The sequence below is a fragment of the Xenopus tropicalis genome, chromosome 7, assembly GCF_000004195.4.
Source record: "Xenopus tropicalis strain Nigerian chromosome 7, UCB_Xtro_10.0, whole genome shotgun sequence".
In the NCBI taxonomy this organism is placed as follows: domain Eukaryota; kingdom Metazoa; phylum Chordata; class Amphibia; order Anura; family Pipidae; genus Xenopus; species Xenopus tropicalis.
In genome coordinates this window covers 73,519,335-73,541,467 of record NC_030683.2, presented here as the reverse complement: position 1 = coordinate 73,541,467, position 22,133 = coordinate 73,519,335, and the positions used below count along the sequence as shown (strand labels likewise).

At 38.1% G+C, this 22,133-nt stretch overlaps 1 protein-coding gene across 1 annotated transcript; it reads right to left on the bottom strand.

The window, feature by feature from the left end:
- Positions 1–429: 429 nt before the first annotated feature.
- vsig10l2 (V-set and immunoglobulin domain containing 10 like 2) lies at positions 430–21,904 on the bottom strand. Its single transcript, XM_018095673.2, has 9 exons — positions 21,660–21,904; positions 18,637–18,942; positions 16,473–16,748; positions 15,012–15,287; positions 6,813–7,073; positions 5,608–5,859; positions 3,947–4,237; positions 2,580–2,897; positions 430–584 (listed from the first exon to the last, which is right to left on the bottom strand). The coding sequence occupies exons 1-9, from the start codon at positions 21,736–21,738 to the stop codon at positions 430–432; spliced, it is 2,214 nt and encodes a 737-aa protein (XP_017951162.2). The 5' UTR covers positions 21,739–21,904.
- Between the last annotated feature and the right edge of the window lie 229 nt (positions 21,905–22,133).

Genomic DNA, 22,133 nt, shown 5'->3' with positions numbered 1-22,133 from the left:
AGTGAGGGAATACAGGGTTATGGGAGATAGTTCTTAGTACAAGTTGATCCAAGGACTGGTCCGATTGCCATCTTGGAGTCAGGAGAGGCTTCAGATGGGGTTTTTTGCCTTCCTCTGGATCAACTAGAAGTTAGGCAGGTTTTATATAGGCATTATGGTTGAACGTGATGGACGTATGTCTTTTTTCAACCTAACTTACTATGTTACCATGTTCATGTTAGCAGGGTGCTCACAGTAGTCTTCTCTTGACTCAACATTTCCGTGCCTGATGACCCACCACTTGGCACAATTTAAGCTTTTAACTCCTCAAAATCCTTGCAAAGTTTCTTTGCAATTGCTTAGCTTTAGCAGATGACTTCTTTGCATGTCCTGGGATAGAACGCCTTCTCATGCTTAAATAGCCTCTATTTTGATGAACAGGGTCAATATTCAAAGTCCCTTGTTGAATGGCAAATTCTTAAAGAATCCATTCCAGCATATTGCATAACACCATGGCTCACTAGCAACCTTAGACCTCTTCTCCCCAGGAACCAACATCATGTCAAGAAATTCTGTTAGCTCAGAAATAGCATCTGGGTGACCACCTAGATAAGATTTACAGTAGGTCTGTGAAGACTCTCTAGTATCATCCTTCTCATACTTGCTTTGGGGGCAGTTCAGTCTCACAGACACAAGAGTAGCTTCCCTCTAGGGGTACATGCATGAATCCTCCTGAAAATTTCTGTTCCAAGCCAGATGAATCAGTTGGTCAGCCAGCTGACCCAATGTTCGGGGCTACCAGGCTGGCCTCCAACTCCCCTGGGAGAGCACGCTTTCACAGGACAGACATCCCTTGACTTCTCTCTGTGCAGCTGGTGAATCAAACAATTTATTTTTCAGCGTCACACTCCAGTGCCTTTAAATCATACTGGGTAGCAAGAATATTGCCATGAATAAGTAACTCCACTGCATCATCAGATGTATTAGGCAGCACAATCTTCTATGGCCCTCTACCTTCAGCATCAATATCAGGGGGAAACTTTTCACAGTCTCTCTCTAGGGCTCTCTATAACAATATACAACAAGACCCCAAAAGAATTTTCACATGATACAGCAGTAAAAACATCTAATATTTAGTAAATTAATTTTTATTTTACTCTGGGAACCACTGGCCTCACAGCAGCAGCCTTTCTGGAGTTGAATCCCAGTGCAGTACGACAGTGGGCAACACTTATGGATTCTCAAATGTAGACATACTTTTATCCAGTGGCAAGGCCCTGAGCACACACAACAGCCCCGACCTAGTCCTCCTTCTACCCATTTGTGCTGAGGTAGGTAAGAGAACAGCAGGGGAGGAAGGTTTCTAATGACTAGTTATACCACTGGTTTCATGAAACATCTCTAGCTTCTCAATTAACATCTCAGCAGTGCCTCCAAAATGTAATCCTTTCTTGGCACACACCCTTAGGAATAGGATCCCACTCCCTTAGACCTTTTACCTGCTGGCAGTTTGGCAAACAACAGAAATTTGGGAGAGACTGGAAAACTGGGACTATACAGCAAAGTGCCTCCACCTAATAGGTACTGAAGAATATGCAACAGGGGTCACACCAGGAAATAAAATAGAAATATAGATTTGCAGCAATAATGAACTTTATACTGCATGATACAAATGCAAATCAGTGACCTAACAGTAGAGGAAGCAGACTGCTTCCTTTATTGTTGCATGGCTCCCTTCCTTCCACCTACTCTCTGCTGTGCCCTGCTCTGCTTGCATATAAATCCTTGCTCACTGCCCACTCTTAGGCAGAAGATCAGGAAGGGAACTATACGCAGCAGGCCAGGGGACGAGAGAGAGCGAGTGGAGGGAAGGGAACCAGTGGCCAGTAGGGTTTGCTACTCTGCGCTGGGCCTCTCCAAAGATTTTTTGCAGGGGGGCCTCGCCCAGAGTATTTACTCTGCTCATGCAAACAGCATCTACTGCAATCAAACACTTCTTTAATGTGTACATATCTGACTTACTAGCAGAAATACTGACTGTGGAAAGAAAAAACTCTTCTTCTAATTCAGTTCAAGTTTGTTCTTATAGGCTTATAGGAGATAAACTTTTCTCATCAAATCAAATCTGACCCTAAATATGCCCTATATCCTTGCGACAGAACACTGTTAAAAAAAGGCAAAGATTAATTCTTCAGCTTTTTCAGTAAGATTCTGTGGGGGGGGGGGTGGTATACAATGCAGAGTGATGAGAATTATGTTACATCCAAAACAAAGGTAGTCACATTTGCACCAATGCTTGTTTTCTCTCAAGCCCCTCAACCATTCCACAATTTGTGTATGTAAAGTGACTTGGTTGCCTGCAGCTAATTGCAGCAACATGTTTGCACGTAGCAGTTACCACAAACCATGGTGCTCCACAGGCGTACAATCTTTCAAGCTAAAAGATTGGCAATGTGGAATTTGGTCCAATATAGCCATCAAATTAGGAGCCTAACTGGACAATGTCAAGCAGTTGTAGAGTTGAATTAGTTGATCACCATTATTGTGGACTCCTTAAGGGTAATCCATGATTCAGGAATGTTTTTGTTACCAATATTTACCTGGTGTTTTCACCTCAGAAGGAAACCCTGTAGTCTTATGGTTTAATGCCAATATCCTGAAGGCATAGACATTAGCTGGGTCTAATCCTGCTAGTTTGTGCCCACGAACATCAGGTTCTATATCTTTAGCCACAGTGTCCCAGGATGCAGTCTGCGCTAACCTCTTTGGGCCAGGGAATGATCGAATGCTGGTCTGCCTCTGAACCATGAAGCTTGTTAGGTCACCAATTCCTTTGGTCATCCATTCCAAGTCCACTTCTGTCCTCTGTCGGCTGTATAGTATTCTGTTGATTGTCACATTTGGTGGAGCAGGATATTCTGTCAATAAAATAGCAAATTAAAGTTATGTCATTTATTAACAGGTTTTTTTTTTTGGTTATAGCGTAGTTCTTTTACACGTCCCAAATGCATTTGAACACAATGTCCAATGTCTAAATGGGTTTGTGCATTATTTTACTGCTTTTACAGTCAATCCAAAATGTAAATAGTGTAAATAGCTTTTTTTGAAAAAAAGCTGTGCTTTGGCCTGAAACGTTGCAGTTTGTCATAAATCAAAAGCCATTTTCCTTAATAAAGGGTTTTTATTTGTATATCATGGATGGTGTGGTTTCATCTACTACATCTACTGCCTCTTCATAGGTCCCTGGTAAGGCCTCACCTTGAATATGCGGTGCAGTTTTGGGCTCCAGTCCCTAAGAAGGGTATTAATGAGCTGGAGAGAGTGCAGAGACTGCAACTAAACTGAAGGGATGGAAGATTTAAGCTATGAGGTTAGACTGTCGAGGTTGGGGTTGTTTTCTCTGGAAAAGAGGCGCTTGCGAGGGGACATGATTACTCTGTACAAGTACATTAGAGGGGATTATAGGCAGATAAGGGGTGGTCTCTTTTCCCATAAAAACAATCAGCGCACCAGAGGTCACCCCTTTAGATTAGAGGAACGGAGCTTCCATTTGAAGCAGCGTAGGTGGTTTTTCATGGTGAGGGCAGTGAGGTTGGATTTTTGGAGGTTTTTTTGGGGATATTTGAACTCTAAGGATAAGCAACATTCGTACTTTTGGGAATCTCATGCTAAAGCTTTCAGCTTTGTAAGATTTTGACCCTGGGACTTTCTTGGGAGAACTGATCCCATTAACCCATTGTGTCCCTTTTCCCTTTTTTTTTCTCTGAAGAAATTATGGCAGCAGAGGTTGAACCCATATGCCACAACTTGTGTTTCCACAGTAATAGCAGTTCTCTGTGTTCTACATCTCCCACCATTCTGAAGCAGGTAACTCCCTGCAATTAATGTAACCTGGCATTGAAGAATAATTTTAGAGCCACACATTCCCCAACCCCAGAAAATAATATTGCTTATTAGTTCCACTTACGTTTTACTTGAAGTGTTACGACCATCGAGGAGTTTCCAACTGCATTAAAAGCTGAACAGCGATACTGCCCACTGTCTACTTTATAAACTGTTTCATGGATGGTTAAATTGTACCACCCATTATCCTTTAGCATGCCATACTTCTGTAAATCAGATGTTATTTCTATGTTCTTGTTATTGTACCAAATAACTTCTGATGTTAGGTTAGATGGTTTTATACAGCACGTTAGGTGAATGTCATTTCCCTCCAGCACAGATGTATTGTTCTCAGAAGTATTCAGCACTGGAGCCTCTGTATAAATCAGATCAGCATATTTTAAAAATATAGACATTTTCCCAGAAAATACAAGTATGTTGAAAATTTGCGAAATTTGCGAAAGCTGTGAAATTTGCAATTTTGGGTGAAGTTTCAGTACCAGATTGGCCATATTGACTGAGATTGCAATTGCTTCTAAAAATGTTCAGTTGCACAGTCAGTCCCAGTTGCTGCAGGAGGGTGGTAATATTGTTTGCTGTCTACCAATGAGTTGGGAACTGCCTGCTATTCTGTTTTCTCAGGTAGCTGTTTTTATAACCTCTGTGTTCATTTTTAGTATTAGCAACTGGAAACTTCCTTTCAGAATTGATTGATCTTGGAATATGACTTCCTGTTAATGGCCATATTGCTAGTGACAGCTTTCTCTCTATATATATATATATATATTGGGGAAGTGGGAAGCAGTTGTGTGTATAGACAACTGGAAGTGTGAAAAGGCCAAGTAACAGCAATTTTTTCAAGATTCCTTATTAGAGAATGACTCATATATATTTTCTGATGATAATTATGTGAAAATTGCTTGTACTTTTTCCATTGGATTCACAGAGGAAAGAATCCATAGTCAATGGAAGCTATATTGGGTGCTTTAAAGGTACTGGGCTGTCAATAAAATTAGGGATCAGTTTTATTGAATACAAACATTTTATTCTGCATGTCTAGTAATACTGCCATGGAATGCTAGTTATAAGAACATGTCAGTATGACTTTAATTGTGCTGTACAAATCAGTAAGTTGGTCTCTACACGAATAGTAATTGTATTTATGCTATGTTTAAAAAGATTTCTACTTGGCAAATACCTACCAATATTGGAATGTCTGGAACTATTGAAAAATAAGCCATTTAAATGATACTCACACTGAAAAAAATACTCTTCAAAATATTAATGTACATTAAAAGTTACCTATAGGTGATGTTGATCAGCTTTTGCTGATAGGGCCAGTGCCAGATTTCTGTTTGGGGCACCCAAAGGCCACTCCATGTGAATACAATAGTGATGCTCTAAAATGGGCACAAAATTGGGCACACACTGATCCCTTTCATAAAAATTACTTGTACCCCATACTTGCTCCTTGCAAGTACTTACGGGAACGCCAATGCGTCTGCTCAGATGAATAGTGTACAGTTTGACACCAGGGAACAATGGAATTAATCCATTAGTAATCCCAGCATTCCCATAGGATTATGATTATTAACATTAAAGGATGTTGCATCATTTACCAATGACCTTTATGCTTGCTGTTGTATAGTTGATAGAACCCCAAGCAAGTTCACAGAACAAAAGGCACCTCCAATTACTGCTATCCCTTTCCTATAATGTTTATAGCTAAATGTTGCAATTTCTTACCAAGCCTGATATTGCATTCCTTTGTTTCCCTGCTCATTGGGTGCCAAGCTCTACAGGTAAATAATTTTCCATTATATGATGTATTGGATTTGAAAACATATATGTTGGAGGATTCCTTGGAGTCTCCAATTTGTTTATTGTTCCAATCGAGCATGATGAGGGGGAGACCTCCCAGCCATTCGCATGTCAGCATGATAAACTCATTTAGTTTTGTTGATACTGCTGAGCAACTTGGGCCTCCGTCAGGTATAGCTAATGTATGGAAACACAAACAACAATTAGCACTTTAAAGAATTATAGCAGTTTTAAATATGTTTCCATATATCATCTATGTGATTACAAATACATACAAAGGTCAAATTCAGTGGTAGTGGTAGTTCACCTTTAATATGTCATAGAATGGCAAATTCTAAACTTTTCAATTGGTCTTCATTATTTTTATCTTTTATAGTTTTTTAATTATTTGCCTTCTTCTGTCTCTTTTCAGCTTTCAAATGGGTATCACTGACCACAGCAGCCAAAAGACAATTTTATTGTTATTGTTACTTTTTATTACTTATATTTCTGTTCAGCCCTTCTACTCTCTTTAACTACTCCCTACTAAGGTAAATTGGGCCATAGCAACCAGATAACTGCTGAAATTCCAAACTGGAGAGATAAATGTAAAATAATTAAAAAACTACCAGTAATAAAAATGAAGACCAATTGCAAATTGTCTCAGAAAAGTATTCTTTACATCATACTTAAAGTTAACTCAAACTTGAATCGATTTTAATATGGATTATATTTATACTTAGTAGAGCAGAGACGTGCGTCTTTATCACGCAGTTCTTGGTGTGTAGGGAACCGTGCGTCTTTACATCATACTTAAAGTTAACTTAAAGGTGAACAACCCCTTTAAAGGAATATTATAATCAAAATTATTGCCTAAAAGGGGAATATGATTTACTGAATGGAATTACTATAGAAAATGTAATTGTGCAAAATTATAGATACACTGTTTGCTAAAACATTTACTGGTACATACTGTATCTATATGTCTATATCATTTTAGCTCACTCTCACCAAATATGTCCACAGTCTGAAATTGTCAAATTGATTTTAATATGGATTAAATTTATACTTAGTAGAGCAGAGACCAACTGGACAAGGAGTATATTGCAATTGGTTATTAGCTACAAGAAAGGAGGAAAAAAGGTACCTACACACAGTTGTACTGCAAAGTGTATCTTTTTTGAGGGCTGGATGAGTGATCTTGCATGTGTAGATGCTCCCATTTATAATGTCTTCTCCTTTAATTATTTTGGTTGCATTTGAGTATGACACAATGACTTTATCATCTTCAGTTGTTTTTAGCCACTGAAGTGCCATGAGAGGAAGTCCACCAGTCCATGAACACCAGAGAGCCACCTCTTTGTAGTTGTTATGTGATTTTGCAGTACATGAAGGAGATCCTTCAGGTAAATCTGTGCACAAGAGATAGAGAACTTCCACAAACGATTTAACAAGCAAGCGTAACATCATTTCCCTTTTATGGTTAATACATTAGTATGAACTGTAGATTTTTTCAATCATGATTTTACATACATGGATTGCTATCTATCTATCTATCTATCTATCTATCTATCTATCTATCTATCTATCTATCTATCATCTATCTATCATCTATCTATCATCTATCCATCTATCTATCTATCTATCTATCTATCTATCTATCATCTATCTATCTATCTATCTATCTATCTATCTATCTATCTATCTATCATCTATCTATCATCTATCCATCTATCTATCTATCTATCTATCTATCTATCTATCTATCTATCATCTATCTATCTATCTATCTATCTATCTATCTATCTATCTATCATCTATCTATCTATCTATCTATCATCTATCTATCTATCATCTATATCTTATCAGAAAAGTACATTTTAAGCTAATAATTCTAATTGCTTTCATTATTATATATTTCTCTGTAATAATACAAGTAATGAAGATCCTTATGAAGCTGAATAACATACTTTCTTTTTTCATTGCTTCATCATTTTATTGAGTATATGTACTATATATATTTTTTTTAAAAAGGTTTATTTTACTTTTATTTACAACAATAAAGTAAAAAGCAAAACAAAATAAAATAAGAGCAGGTTACATGAATTCTTGGTACGGGTCAATATCCTCCCAGCCCCCTACTTGACTGCTTTTTTTGCATAAAATGTGAGGCATCTGAATCTTGCCCTGGCTGCGTTGGTGGGGAGTAGGTTCTCCACCGTGCCTTTGGGTCACTCTGGGTAATGCTAGCCCTGTTGATATAGTATCCATCACTGCTGTCCAGAACTGCGCGATGGGGGCACAGCTCCAGATTAAGCAGAGAAAGTCAGCTTGGGGGGATTTGCACCTTGGACAGCAATCGTTTTGTGCTTTGCCAAACCTGTAGAGCTTGTGGGGTGTGATATATAATTGATGCAAAACCTTATACTGGATCAGCCTTTCTCCTAAGGAGATAAGGAAACCATAGCAGCTTTCTGTGGCTTTCTCCCACTGTTCCAGCGGTAGGCTAGGAATTGGTGTAGTCCACAAGTTACGGGCACGATCAAAGGGTTTGGCATTGGTTTCCAGGAGGTGTTCATAGATCCTGGATAAAAGCTTTTTTGATAAGGGTTGGTGGAGTGTTGCCTCTAGGTTCAAGGAGACCAGGGTTGGGGTAAGGGTTTGAAACTGGACCTGAAAAGCATGTCTGAGCTGTAAATATCTGAATAGGTGCAAGTGCATTTGAGGTTCTTTATCACGCAGCTATTGGTGTGTATGGAACTGTGCGCCTTGAACCAGGTCCCCTAGTTTCTTGAACCCCAGCCTGGGCCAGACTACAAAGTCGGGGAGGTTCTTGAGGGCATTTCCCCATAGGTGCATATGGGGGGATAGATGGGGGAGTGGGCGGTCTGTGAGTTTAAGTGCCACTGCCCAGGCTTTGTGGGGGGGTCTTGAGAGTGTCAGTTAGAGCGCCCCTTGATGTGTCTATAGGGGAAGTTGCACAAGCCTTCCATAGAGTTAATAAGAGAGGCATGTGGGCAGTATTAAGGTTGTATGGGTCAGGGCAAAATTGCCAGTGTAAATATGATATTTGGGAGGCCAGGTAATAGAGGAAAAAGTGTGGGAGGGCTAATCCTCCTTGTTGTAGTGGTGCTGTTAACCGTTGCCATGAGATACGTGGTGTTTTGTATGTCCATATGTATGGTATAACCAGTGTGTTGAGCTGCAGAAAAATGAGCGTGGGAAAGGGTATGGTGTAGCATGGAATATGTACAAAAACTTGGGGAGAAAGATAATTTTCAGTAGGTAGATATGCCCCCAGAGTGTGAGTGGTAGTTTTACCCAGGTTTTCAGCGTCTGGGCCAGTTGGTCTACCAGTGGGTCAAGGTTAAGCGTGATGAATTGTACGGGATCTGAGTGGACCTGGATGCCCAGGTATTTAAAGGATTGGACCCACTGTAGTTTCATGCCAGGTGGGAGTGGGACTGTTGGTCCCCCCCATACCAGTATACAGTTGTAGTTATACGAATTAGTTTAAGTCAAGTACATGGTGCTTTGGCCCCGCAAAGAACCATGAACCAAAGAACAAAGGAATAAACAACTAGAAATATATCAAGGGCCCAAGCATCCCTGCAAAAAAAACTTCTCCCCCCAAAAATCACAATGTCACCCACCATTGTATCAACATGGCCAGCAGTATAACATAACTAAAAGTTACAAAGCCCCTCCTCAAACTTATTTTAAGGCCTCCATTGTCAAACCTTAAAATATGATCTATTTTGCACACATACTAACATAGTATCATATAGTCCACTAAGTCTGTTGCCCACCAACCAGTCATTGGGTGTGCTGTTTCTTTTGTATTCATGAAAGAACATTTACTGCATAAAACATGACAGAGCTCATATAGAAATGTGGAACATGCTTTACGATGCACATGGCTTTTGCCTACTTTGCACTGAACCCTCCTTATTTGTACCCAGTGCAAAACTTACCTTTGCTGCACTCTAAAGAAGCTAATTTGAAGTGCCAGTGAGTGCAAGGAGCACACAGAGCCCTATACTTAACTGCCTTAGAGCTTCCTTGCATGTACAGCACTCATTCATATTTACATTTATATTTACTACATTCATATTTAGTAGGTATACCTAATCACTCCTGACCATGCAAAACTCAATTGTTGAAACTGTGTAAACAAATTAATCCAATTAAGTAAATTGCACATTGAACTAGATAAACATTGTGTGTGTGTTTAGCTTGAATCAAAACTAGTTAATAGCTGAAAAAATTGACCCACATAAACCAGTTAGTCCCATAAAGCATTAAGTCATATCACAAGAAGAATAGTGGCTTTACAAATCAAGGAAGGTAATTTCACATTAGCATCTTTCACATTATCCAATGCATTCACAATACATACATTCTCTGTTTTACTTGGTGCACACTATCCCATTTTATATCATAAAGCAGAGTCTAAAATGGGCATATAAGCTCTTTATCTATGGTTTATTTCTAAATTGACATTCCTATTGAAGCAATTTTAAGTAAAAATAAATATTGTTGCCACCTTTCCCATAAAAAATGACTTTTTCTATGTCTCTACCTTTTTTTTATTAATAACATTGGCATCAAAAATGATTTTTACTGGACAGGCTGGTAACATAACAGTCTGTTGACAAGCTAGATGTCAAGGAAAAAAGCCTGACCTTGGCAAGAATTTCAACTACTTTTCCCTTCAGCTGTGATTAGAAAATAATTCTGCCCCAGTACTCTCTTTTCCTGGGTGGGTATGATGTTACTCCCAAAAGTGGAAAATCCCCATCCCAGCACTTCTTCCTGCCATCCTGTTACCTTCCCTTGCATCCAGCTTCCTAAGCCAGTAAAGGCTCCCTCATCTATGCTTTCTACTATAGGTACAAAGTTTTCCTTCCCCATGCTGTTTATGTTCTTGTAAAAAAAAAAAAAAAAGTGTTTACAAAGGTATTTAACAATTATATGGTAGGCACAATTGCTCTAAATCATATATTCTTCCATGATAACTCTAGTGAATCCAGGTGCAAGTAATAGCCAAACACAATCCATACTTAATATGTAGTGCTTAGTAAAATAAACAGCTACTAGCTTTCCAAAGATGCAAATAGATCATTTTAAAATATAACCCTATACATTGGGGGCAGTTATGTTAAACAAAAGGGTATGCTAACTCAAAACTAACATATTAGCTTCAGTTTCCAACCAGAACATTGGAAAGAAATGAGGAGTCAAAGTTAACAAGGTGTATCTAGTAGTAATAAGTCAAAAGCAGCTGAAATTACTGTGGAACCTGGATGAGTGCGAAACGTTTGCAAGATTCCTGAGAAAGTCCACTTTCTTTACACTTGTCACTACTATATACTGAATATCATAACCTGAATTAAGGGAAACTTTCATAGATAACAGCAAATAACAAATAAAACTATTTAATGCAACATGTCAGAAACCAGTTTAACATGATAATAGCATTAGCTCTGCCTACCTCACCAGTGTCCATCTTGTTAGCATGTGAGCACAGATCAATTGTAATCAATATAGATACAATTCTAAGCAATTTTCCAATATACATTAATGTTCAAAGGTTTTAAAGTTATTTGTACAGGCAAATGGAATTGGAATTGAAAAAAAGTACTTGTTTGTCCCTTTCTTTACTGCTCACGCTTAAAACAATGGAGCAGATGCTAGCTCACCTCCAGCCAGTTCTGTAATTCCCACAATGCCTTGCATGCTGTAAATAGTAATACCATTTACAAACAACTCTAAGAAAATTAAATAAGGTATATTGGAAAACCATTTAGAATAACATTTTCTTTTATTCTGCCAAAATTAAATTGGGTGGAGCTCCAGTTAAATGTGGTTTCTGAACTGAATTGCAAAATAAATGAATCTAACATAGATTATTAAACACAGACACATCTTCTTTCAAGTATTAATGGAAATCATGTTATACCATCAAATTCAGTAATTGCCTACCTGAAAATAATAAAAATGTTTAAATTTTGGGTATGTCTACAGTATAAAAGAGATTATATATGCTAGTTTTGTACAGCAATAACAGTCACGCGCAAGTCTACCATTAGTCCTAGAAGTGACAGCTACAAAGTTTCCAGGAAGACTAAATGCAAATGTAGAGGTGTTCAGTAACTTATGGCCCAGCGGATGCCAGTTTACAACTAGCATTTTTTTAGTTTTCCGTAACTTGAAGACTGTAAAGTAAGATGGAGTTTTATAATTCATCCTACACCAATGCAGTCCTATAGAATGCACCATATCCACTTCAGTTTAAAATCATTTAACATATTTTGCATAAGCCAAAAAGAAATAAGAATCCAAACCTGGGGGAATATAATATGATTATGTGATTTATTTATAAAGCAACAAATTAATTCCACAGCACAACTTCATAGCAAATACAGAGACATTCAAAGGTCATTAATCACGTGAGTCACAACACATAAAGTAATTGGATAGAGGTCCAATCGGCACCTTTTATTAAAAAATAATTTCTAAAAAGATACTGTAAATTATAATAAGAATCTCTGGGAAACAAAAGTTTATTGTGGCTCAGAAGTGTACTGATATTCATTGCAGTATGGCACAGAAAGCTCTCCCCACAAGCCATAGAACAATTTTTTTAGTAAAATTTTGAGAAAAAATTGCAAGGTTAGTTTCTTGGGGAGAGTATTATCTCTGGCATCCTACAGTGGATTTTGGGGTCACACAATGTCTTTGACTCCCTACATGTTCTTCACACTGTCTTTTTCCAAAAGATGTATTTTTTTAAGATATGCAGACAATTTCCCAGTGAAACCACCCCTCACCTCTTATACAGTAATGATCATGTTACAAGAATAAATAAATAATGGAAAGAAAAAATAAAGATATTATGATTGTAATGAATATTTAAATATTTGTAGTAGAATTGCATAGTTTTCTATTGTATGCCATCTGCAGTGTATACAGGTTTCTAATGCAATTAGCAGCCTGAGGCCATTTTGCCTCCACTACCACCAACATATAAGAGCTACTGTACTAAAAATAAAATTTGCTTCTGCCTTATTGTTACAATCATTTTTTGTTGCAGCAGCCCTGTCTTGTTTTATAGCTGTAAGTCTACATTAAGCAGCAGTATCAAAGTGTGAATCTCACCAAATTCACAATCTCACAAGACAATAGCACTTATCAATTACATGAAAGGCTCATTTACAGCACTGCAGGATGGAAAGGACAGATTTAGTTAAGAGTTGAAAATAAGATAAGCAAAACCCCACTAAACTTTAACATTTTCAAAAGTATGAACCCTGGTCTGTGGAAAAAAAAACTAGTCAATGGTAATAAGCAAAGCTGCAAAAGAACTTTTTAAATAATAGATGAAATTCTCAACATACTGGGAGCTGAACAAAAAACCTTGGTTTGAGAATTCTCTCTAGAAATCTATATCTCATGATTGCATGGTGTCTTAGGGCTCTGGCACACGGGGAGATTAGTCACCAAATCTCCTTTGTCACGGGGCGACTAACCACCCGAACTACCATCCCACCGGCGAAAATGTAAGTCGCCGGTGGTATGGCACACGCTGCGCCCGCGACAAATCTCCCTGTTCGCGCAGCGTGTGCCATCCCACCGACGACTTACATTTTCGCCGGTGGGATGGCAATCCGGGGAGATTAGTCGCCCACGAACAGGGAGATTTGTTGCGGGCGACTAATCTCCCCGTGTGCCAGAGCCCTTAATAATATAAAGCCACTGACTTTAGACTGACCTGCTTTCCCCTGACCTCCAACATGCTTAGTCTACATGTGCATAAATCCATACATTTTGGATTACTGAAATGATTTCCTTTTGAAAAAGGTTAAAAAAAAAATCGGATGATAGTGGTTTACTTGACACCACTCAAACACGATACATTAAACATTTTTGATGTTGGAATGTTTTAGAAATTAATGGAAGAATGAGGCTGCAATGAGATTGATGGATGATAGTAAATAATGGGGGCTGATATAGTTGGTCAGTTTGGAAAGGGAGAGGATGAGGCTCCTGTACAGACCTGAAACATAGGTGGGGAAGGAAGGCACCAAGAGTGTGATACAAGACATTTAAATTTGATTTCTGCCTTAATTATATATTTTCAACAGGTTTATCTTCAATTGTTGATTTTTTATTCTTTTTGTTCTATTTTGTTTTATGCTAATCTTGAAAACTGAATTCAAATACAGTTGAAATAAAGCTACATGCTGGGTTTCAGATGTAATAAAGACCAGTTGTTGAAGCTACAGTCTCTTCACAAAAGCAGAATCCAGTTCTCTGTACAGGTATGGTATTCCTTATCTGGAAACCTGTTATCCAGAAATCTACAAATTACAGGAAGGCTATTTCCCTAGTCCCCCTTTTAATCTAATTATTGTTTTTTAAAAATGATTTCCTTTTTCTCTGTTATAGTAACACAGAACCTTGTACTTGATCCCAACTAAGATATACGGTATCCTTATGGGAAGTAAAAAAAACCCTTACTAGGTTTATTTAATGTTTAAATAATTTTTTTGTAGAGTTAAGGTTGGAGATCCAAATTACAGATCCCTTATCTGGAAAACCCCAGGTCCAGAGGATTCTGGATAACAGGTCCCATACCTGTACCTATAATTACAGGAAGGAAAATGTGCGGAGACAAAAGGGGTGTGGTGAATGTGCTCATGCCATGCAAGCTATTTGCATTATTTTTGTCTAAATCCTTCCATTGGACAAAGGAAAAATAAAGCACAACGGCGGGGAGGGCTTGGAGCAGTGGAGGGGAGGCTGTGCCTGAATGCCAGTTATAGTAAGGTCTGAGGATAATGATTATTTGCTCTTCTAGATACATCTGAAAGCCTAACTGCCCTAGATATTTTTGGAACTGTTACTAAATGACTGAAACAACAATTTCCCAATATCTGTAACCTACTTATAAGTTTCAGTCCTATAGTACTCATTTTTATAATGCTATTTAAAATTCTTTCTGGTTGGTCTAACAGTTTTCCTACCAGTGATATAGCAGTTAAATGATTCCCCTATTCTTCTCCTCAACAGGCCCACTACTGGCACTTCCATTGGTCTTTGATGACAAAATGGGGGTGTATAAAACCTCAGATTGCAAAATCTGGATACAATTCATGTACACAATGAGATTCAGTTACAAAATACAGAGTTTACAGATGCTGTAGCCAGTATATGTAAAGTACAACAAAACATGAAATAAGAGCAGAGCATTTTTTAGCTATGTGGGTTATTTTCATAGGTACTTATACCTGGTAGAGAGAAAAATAAACACTAAAGAGTTCAGAAAAAGCATGTGACTCACTTACAGTACACGGTGAGGCTGACAGTAAGTGCAGTGTGTGTCTCCAGGTGATAGTTCTTTGCCAGGCAGGTGTACATGCCAGTCTGACTCCGGGAGATCCTTCGAATGATATACATCTGGCCATCGTGGACCTGAGTGTTGTTATAAAGCCAGACATATTGGCAGGGAGGATTGGAAGAGGCTGTGCAATTCAATGTGACCTCTTCCTGCTCATTGGCTGCAAATCCATTTTCACTTATGGCATACGGCTGGATACTGATGATTGGTTCATCTGGGCCATCTGAAAGAAAAATAAATCATTACTGTATTTGCAGTTATGTGTTTCAATCTATTTTTCTATTCGGCTTTCTGTTTTATTAAGCAAATACTGCTATTGTATTCTATAAAAATACTGCTGACCCCATGGCTACACAGCAGCATATTTATATAAACTATAGAAGCCATTCTGAAGTAAACACACAACTTTTACCAGTGCAAGGCAACACTTCTGTATGAGGGTAAAGCCTTTGCAAACCTTTATTCCCTGGCAATGATGTAGCCAGCTAGGCTGGGTCCTGATAAACTGGGATTGGAAGTAGACCCCTTAGCGAGAAAGGTGTTAGGTTTCTCCAAGGTGATAAAAGGAGAAACCCACATGTTCTGCCTCTTTTGGTTTCTCACTTGCTGGAGGAGGTGAGATGTGCTCCAAAATGCCTGGGCAGAGGTAGGCCGAGTATAGGGAGAAATTATTGCCAGGATAGATTCTGTAATTGTTCACTCTAGGAGTGAAACACATTTTCAGGAGAAGTTAGTGAGCAGCCAGATGCTCCAATGAGCAGACTAGAGAAGGTTAGTACCACCCGGTGTCAATGCTGCCCTTATAGGGACCCAAGTGGCTCCGGAAAAGGTACATTCCTGGAGTAATTCACCTTTATGGGCTTTATGCGGAATATGTTGGCGCTTTATAAATAAATGTTAATAATAATAACCACTGGCACCTGAGGTTATTTGAGAGATTGAGTGTGGTGTGCAGGATTAGTGTAGTTAACCCTTCCTCCACTATTAGTGAGGGCCCAACTGAGAGGAAAGAGTCCAGCGTAACACGTGCCTCCAGGAATTGCTGGAAGTTAGGCCTCCTTGTCCAGGCATGGAGCACAACTGTAAAGAGTAGTAGTTACACACACTGGCATGCATAACAATGAAAAAATATTTTCACTTTTTATTTGAACCAAATATCAAACTCTTTATAATAAACTGGACAATAAATTACATCTTCCATATACAGTAACTGTAGGCCTTATCCTGGCTTACACAAAGTTTCTGCCTTGCTAAGAATTTAATTCCCATGAATGTTTCATTGTCAACTTTTGGTAAACAAATTGCTTAGCAAAACAGGTTTCCACTTTCAAATAAATGAGTTGGGCAAAATATTTGTAGTGAGGAGCGATGACAAACCTAGAATAATTAGAAAATCTATGTTACTTACAGATAACGTTCAGGTAATGTCTGCCGCTAACCTCTTCATTCACTGCATTTTTGACAGTGCAGGTGTACCAGCCTGTGTGGGATCTGTTAACTGCTGTCAGGACAACTACACGTCCTGAACCCTCCGAAACCGGAAATGTTCCCTCCTGGATGACGGTTCTCTGCCAGATATATTCTATTGGACCTGTACCATTTTTAACATCACAGCTTAGCATAACTGGAGATCCTTCACGGGGTGATGATACATTAATTTGTAAGATAGGGGTCAAAACAGGCACTGAAAGACAATAACAATGTTTTGAGATAATGGCTCCTTGTGGGCTCTGCACATATAACCTCAATGTAGTGGAAATGGTTTTCTTTCTGTGTTAATAAACATTCATTCTTGTGCTCTATAGCTAACACACCCAACACAGTGTAAAGACCCTGCTGCAAATGTCTATACAATCATGTGATGAATCTATGCATTTAAATATTTAAACAAAGCACAAACAACTTCTTCAAACTCTTTAACTTTAGCTGTTATCTATCTGTCAGCTATGTAACTGCCATAGCACAAAAGAAAAATCTACTTAGGATGAACGTCCATCCAGTAGGCAAAGCCTTGAGGACAAAAAGTGGTACCCATCAGTGTTGGTAGTATTGACAAATAAGAGGGGTGCCACATGTGTCTGGACATGCGTTTCCCATTCCATTCTTAAACATCATTCTTAATGTGTAAGGAAGGAGTGTATAGAGACACAAGACACTCACGAAGATCTGTAAGCCATAGGGCAGGAGTTAAACTACAGTGATTCTTAGGGGCTGATTTACTAAGACACGAATTCGAATCCGAATTGGAAAAATTCCGATTGGAAAACGAACATTTTGCGACTTTTTGGTATTTTTTGCGTTTTTTTCGGCGCCTTTACAACTTTTCGGAAATTATCGCGACTTTTTCATTACCAATACGATTTGCGCGAAAAAACGCGAGTTTTTCGTAGCCATTACGACTTGCGCGAAAAAACGCGAGTTTTTCGTAGCCATTCCGAAAGTTGCGCAAAATCTGGCGATTTTTTTCGTAGCGTTAAGACTTGCGCGAAAAGTCGCACCTTTTTCGTAGCGTTAAAACTTAAAAGGCACGACGTTTCGCGCAAGTTTTAACTCTACGAAAAAATTGCGACTTTTCGCGCAAGTTTTAACGCTACGAAAAAATCACCAGATTTTGTGCAACTTTCGGAATGGCTACGAAAAACTCGAGTTTTTTCGCGCAAATCGTATTGGTAACGAAAAAGTCGCGATAATTTCCGAAAAAAACGCAAAATACCGATCATTACGAAAAAAAACGCAATCGGACACATTCGGCCCATTCGTGGGTTAGTAAATGTGCCCCTTGGTAGTGTGTTCTGCCCCTTGCACAGCATCTCTGCACTAGCACCAAAATCAAGCATTCAGCAAACTAAGTAGTGATGTGTGTGCAAGCCTTGCACCTTCCCTAGCAAATCAACCCTTTTGTTCCTTTGCTTTTCTTTCATGTTATTCTTTCCTAAATGGCATTTCTTAACTTTCCTTCTACCACATTTAATCATATATGCTGAGTAGTAGTAGGGATTGTGCTGAACTGTGCATGCTAAATTTGCGGGCATTCTTAACTGTTCATGGTAGATTGCTAGGGGCATTCATGTATGTATAAACTTGTATATCTGGTATGCATCTTACCTAGGGGCAGATTTATCAAAATGTGAGTTTAGAGCAAAAACTCACCCACGTTCTATTCATTCCTATGAGATTTTTAGAAGTGTATTTATCGATGGGTGAAAGTTAGAACTCACTATTTGATAAATACGCTTCTAAAAATCCCATAGGAATGAATAGAACGTAGGTGAGTTTTTATGTATTAAGCTCTAAACTCACATTTTGATAAATCTGCCCCCTAGTGTGCTAAACAATTCAGAACATAACTTACAAAACCCAGTGCTTCTGTATTGTTACTAATCCTGGTACTATGTTTTTGTAAACTTTTTAAGGAGTGACCCTCTCTGGTGCTATACAAATGAAATCAAACAAATGTATATATACAAGCCTTAATATTTATTTTGCAGACTTCTTTTTTTATAGAAAATATAGTCGTTAATCTGCCCATTTGCTAACAAATGACACAAGAATAGCACATTAGTTATTATTACCTAAAACTGTGAGGTCGATGTATGTTGTAATATAACCTGTATGTATAATGCCTTGGCACATGAATCGTCCTTCGGCTGCCATCTGCAGATTGTCTATAACCAAGTCACTTCCCTTCAGACGGACATCTCCCAGTAGGACAGCATTACTGTGAACTCCGTTATAATTAGTGGCAATTGGTATAGGTTTGTCTGTTCCATACTTTATGAAATTCCAGAAGAAAATGGAGGGGGAATCAGCTTCATTACACTTGAGTTCCACAGATCGCACAACCACTCCATTTGCTGTCACTTCTTTTGCTAGCTGACCTGGAATAAAGTGGCAGAGGTGAAAAAATATTAATAAGCCCAACTGGCAGTGGCATTCATACACAAGGTAACAATATCTTTCAGTTTAGTGCTCCTTCATAAAAACCAATATCAAATAGCATCCACAATTACTCCTAAATCTCATAACTCTTTAATTACTGGGGTTCAGTGCTGCCTATCTGTGTTTTTTACAGTCAAATGAATAGAACTCATGAATACAGTTTGTATTGCTGACAATTCCAATAAGCAGAACTGAGTTCTTATCAGTACACACATATGGATAAGAATACAATACAATACAATTTCTGTTACAGGTATCAGTTCATTCAGGAACTGAGCTGTTTCACTATTAAGGAATGAATAGTGCCAACTGCTGCACCTCAGCCTCGGACTTGGACCATCTGAGGGCACTGTCTAACATGATATTCCTTTCATTTCATATTTTTTAACCTTACACAAATATATATGTTTATATAAGCAGTAGATAATTTATGTAAAAATAGGGCAATAATCATTAATAACAGAACAATTTAAACAATTTAATATTGTACTATTGATCTGTTAGACCAAGACTATGCTCTGTTCTTCTGACTTTCCATTCCATAACAATCTATTTAAATATAAGGGAACTCGGATATTTTTACATAAGATATCCTGTTTATATATACATTTAGTGCTACTGCATTCCCGGCACCAGATATATTCCCTTTAAGGATTGGCCTTTATGAATTATAGTGGGGTTAATATAAAAAGTAAAAAACCTGCAATCGCCTCAATTTTTATTATGACACAGGCTGCTGAATTCTAAAACAATTGTGCAAGTGGCCTTTAAGTTTTATTTTATGTGGTTCTTATTATGTACATTCTTGTTCCATAATTCTTAGGCTTGGTGCCCCAACTGCTATCTGGTTGCTTGGGTTTACTTAGCCTAGCAACCAGAGAGCAATTTGAAAGTCAGATTGGGTAATGATGAAGAAAGGGCCTGAAACTTAATATAAGCAATAAAACACAAAAGATTAAATATTAAACTGAACTCTCACAGGGCATACCTGTATGAACGTCCATAAGTTCAGTGAGCAGAATGCAATTTCAAATGCAATCGCCATGTTTTTTTCCTACAATACAGCTTTTTTTCACGGATTTCTGCCATCATTGCTGTTGCAAAGGGGTGATACTTTTGATTTCTACCACAATTGCATCTAATTTACCAATATTAATTCAACTGTGCTTGTGCTTCATTGCCAATTGGACGCAATATGTGAAAGTCTGTCTGGAGTCATTTCCAGTGTTCAGTGTGTGAAGAATGTCTGCACCCAATTCTTTAAGTTCAAGTGTGTTACACCTACTGAGCTGGGCACAAAGAGAAACCTGGAGCTACTACCTGGTCAGGAGGTGGCAGGTAGCTCAAGGGTTCCCCTCCATTAACAGATGCGGCAACGCACAATTTGAGTGAAACTATACAAAACTGCAAGGAGCGCATTTGACGCAAGTACACTTAATAAAAGTGTTTCTGTATGCAATATGTACAAAGGAGTTGTATGGTGCCCTGCAGCACTGCAGCTCAACTAGTAAAGAAAAATTGTTTTTTAGTGTCAAAAAGCACCTATTTCTTCACCAGTTTGGAACGCTGCAGCAAATTTTCCTTTAATGAAAGTAATTTTACGTGCAACTGACTGCAGGGAAATTGAAGGGCTGCGACTGCAATTTGCTGACAAAAATTAGTCCTTATGTGTTTTTGGTTTGCCAGGGTCAGTGACTCCAGCAACCAGAGATGTTTTGTTTTCTTTTTAAATGCAGCCTGTAAATTGGCTAATAAATATAAACCTTATCAACTGAAACTAAAAGTTGCAGTATAACATACTAAGACCTTGAACTTTCCATGAGATGATGGATGCTTCTTTTTAGACACTGAAATGAATCTTTCCTTAAGGGGATGTAAAGGCAATGGTGATTGCAGAGGAATGATGAGAAACCATTATGCTTTTTTATAGACTTAAATGCACTTCAAGCATTTCATTATTTGATGTTTATTGCCCTTTATATTCATATATATTGTTTTTGCATTACAGTTAAGGTTAGGGTGTCTAGGCTGTTTTCCCTACAGCTATACAGAAGAAATCTACTGTATGTAATGCACCATTTATTTTAAATACACGTTAAAAATGAATATGGCATTTAACATGGTACATGTTTTCCCAGTGTTATTGCCTGTAAGCTTCTGAAATTCCCTTTAAACTGTCAAGGCAGTAGAATATTATTACACACTATTATTACACAAATATAAAATGTAATACCTAATGGAATTGGAGGAAACAGGACCAAAAATAAGTGAAATATTCAAAGATGCGCATATAAAATGTTCAAAATAAGAACTCCCTTCTAAATACTGTCTGGAGGATGTACAAATATTTTATATTCACACTTTTAAAGAAGAACGCATATAAAATCTATTGCTGTTTAAAGACTTCAGCTTTTCTAATGCTTATAAACACAATTTTTCATAGGTCACCCTTATAAAACCTAGCCTAGCAACTTTTTGTTTACTACCAATCATTATTTACTGTAGATAGGTTAAAGAAAGCTTAAGCCCAAGAACTATTAATGTGTAATGTGGAGGGTACATAACATAGGCACAGAGATGCAGATGGAATATATGCTATGCCCATCTAACTGATACACACTCCTTAAAGTCTACAGATTTCCCACATGTTGCTTACCATATGAAACTGTTGGGAGAAAATAAAGAAGTGCCAGAAATGTTCTAAAATGATAGCTCCTTATTAATCCATGATCCATTTCTCCATGTCGCAGGAAGATGGAGCCTCCAGAGTTACCAGACTTGAGTACTTTCCTGTTTGTCTGCTTAATTATCTAGGTTCCCTGCCAGATTCCCCCATGGTCTGTGCAATCAGTACTGATGGAATGTAAGACAGCACTGCTCAATGCTTCAGTATTCTATCCACATAAGTGCATCTCATTTGGCTCTCGCATTACAGAACCAGGACCATTCCTGAGAGTAAATTATTCACTCTTCTACTTTAATCTTTCTTCCTGTTACACATTGTTGTCTCATCTTAATCTATAATGCAGGAGCCAGGGCTGTAGAAAAACAATATCCAGCCATGTGTCCACCCATTTAACTTGAAACCACCATTACTCACATGATGTAGTTTATGTATCAATAATGGAAA

What these genes read in the sequence shown, in the direction of transcription:
- vsig10l2 (XM_018095673.2), bottom strand. Translation starts at nt 21,738, where the DNA reads ATGGATCATGGATTAATAAGGAGCTATCATTTTAGAACATTTCTGGCA. An exon ending in CATCGACCTCACAGTTTTAG is followed by an intron (nt 16,749 to 18,636) that starts GTAATAATAACT and finishes ATTGTCTTTCAG; the next exon opens with TGCCTGTTTTGACCCCTATC. An exon ending in GGAATGCAATATCAGGCTTG is followed by an intron (nt 4,238 to 5,607) that starts GTAAGAAATTGC and finishes TGATTTATACAG; the next exon opens with AGGCTCCAGTGCTGAATACT.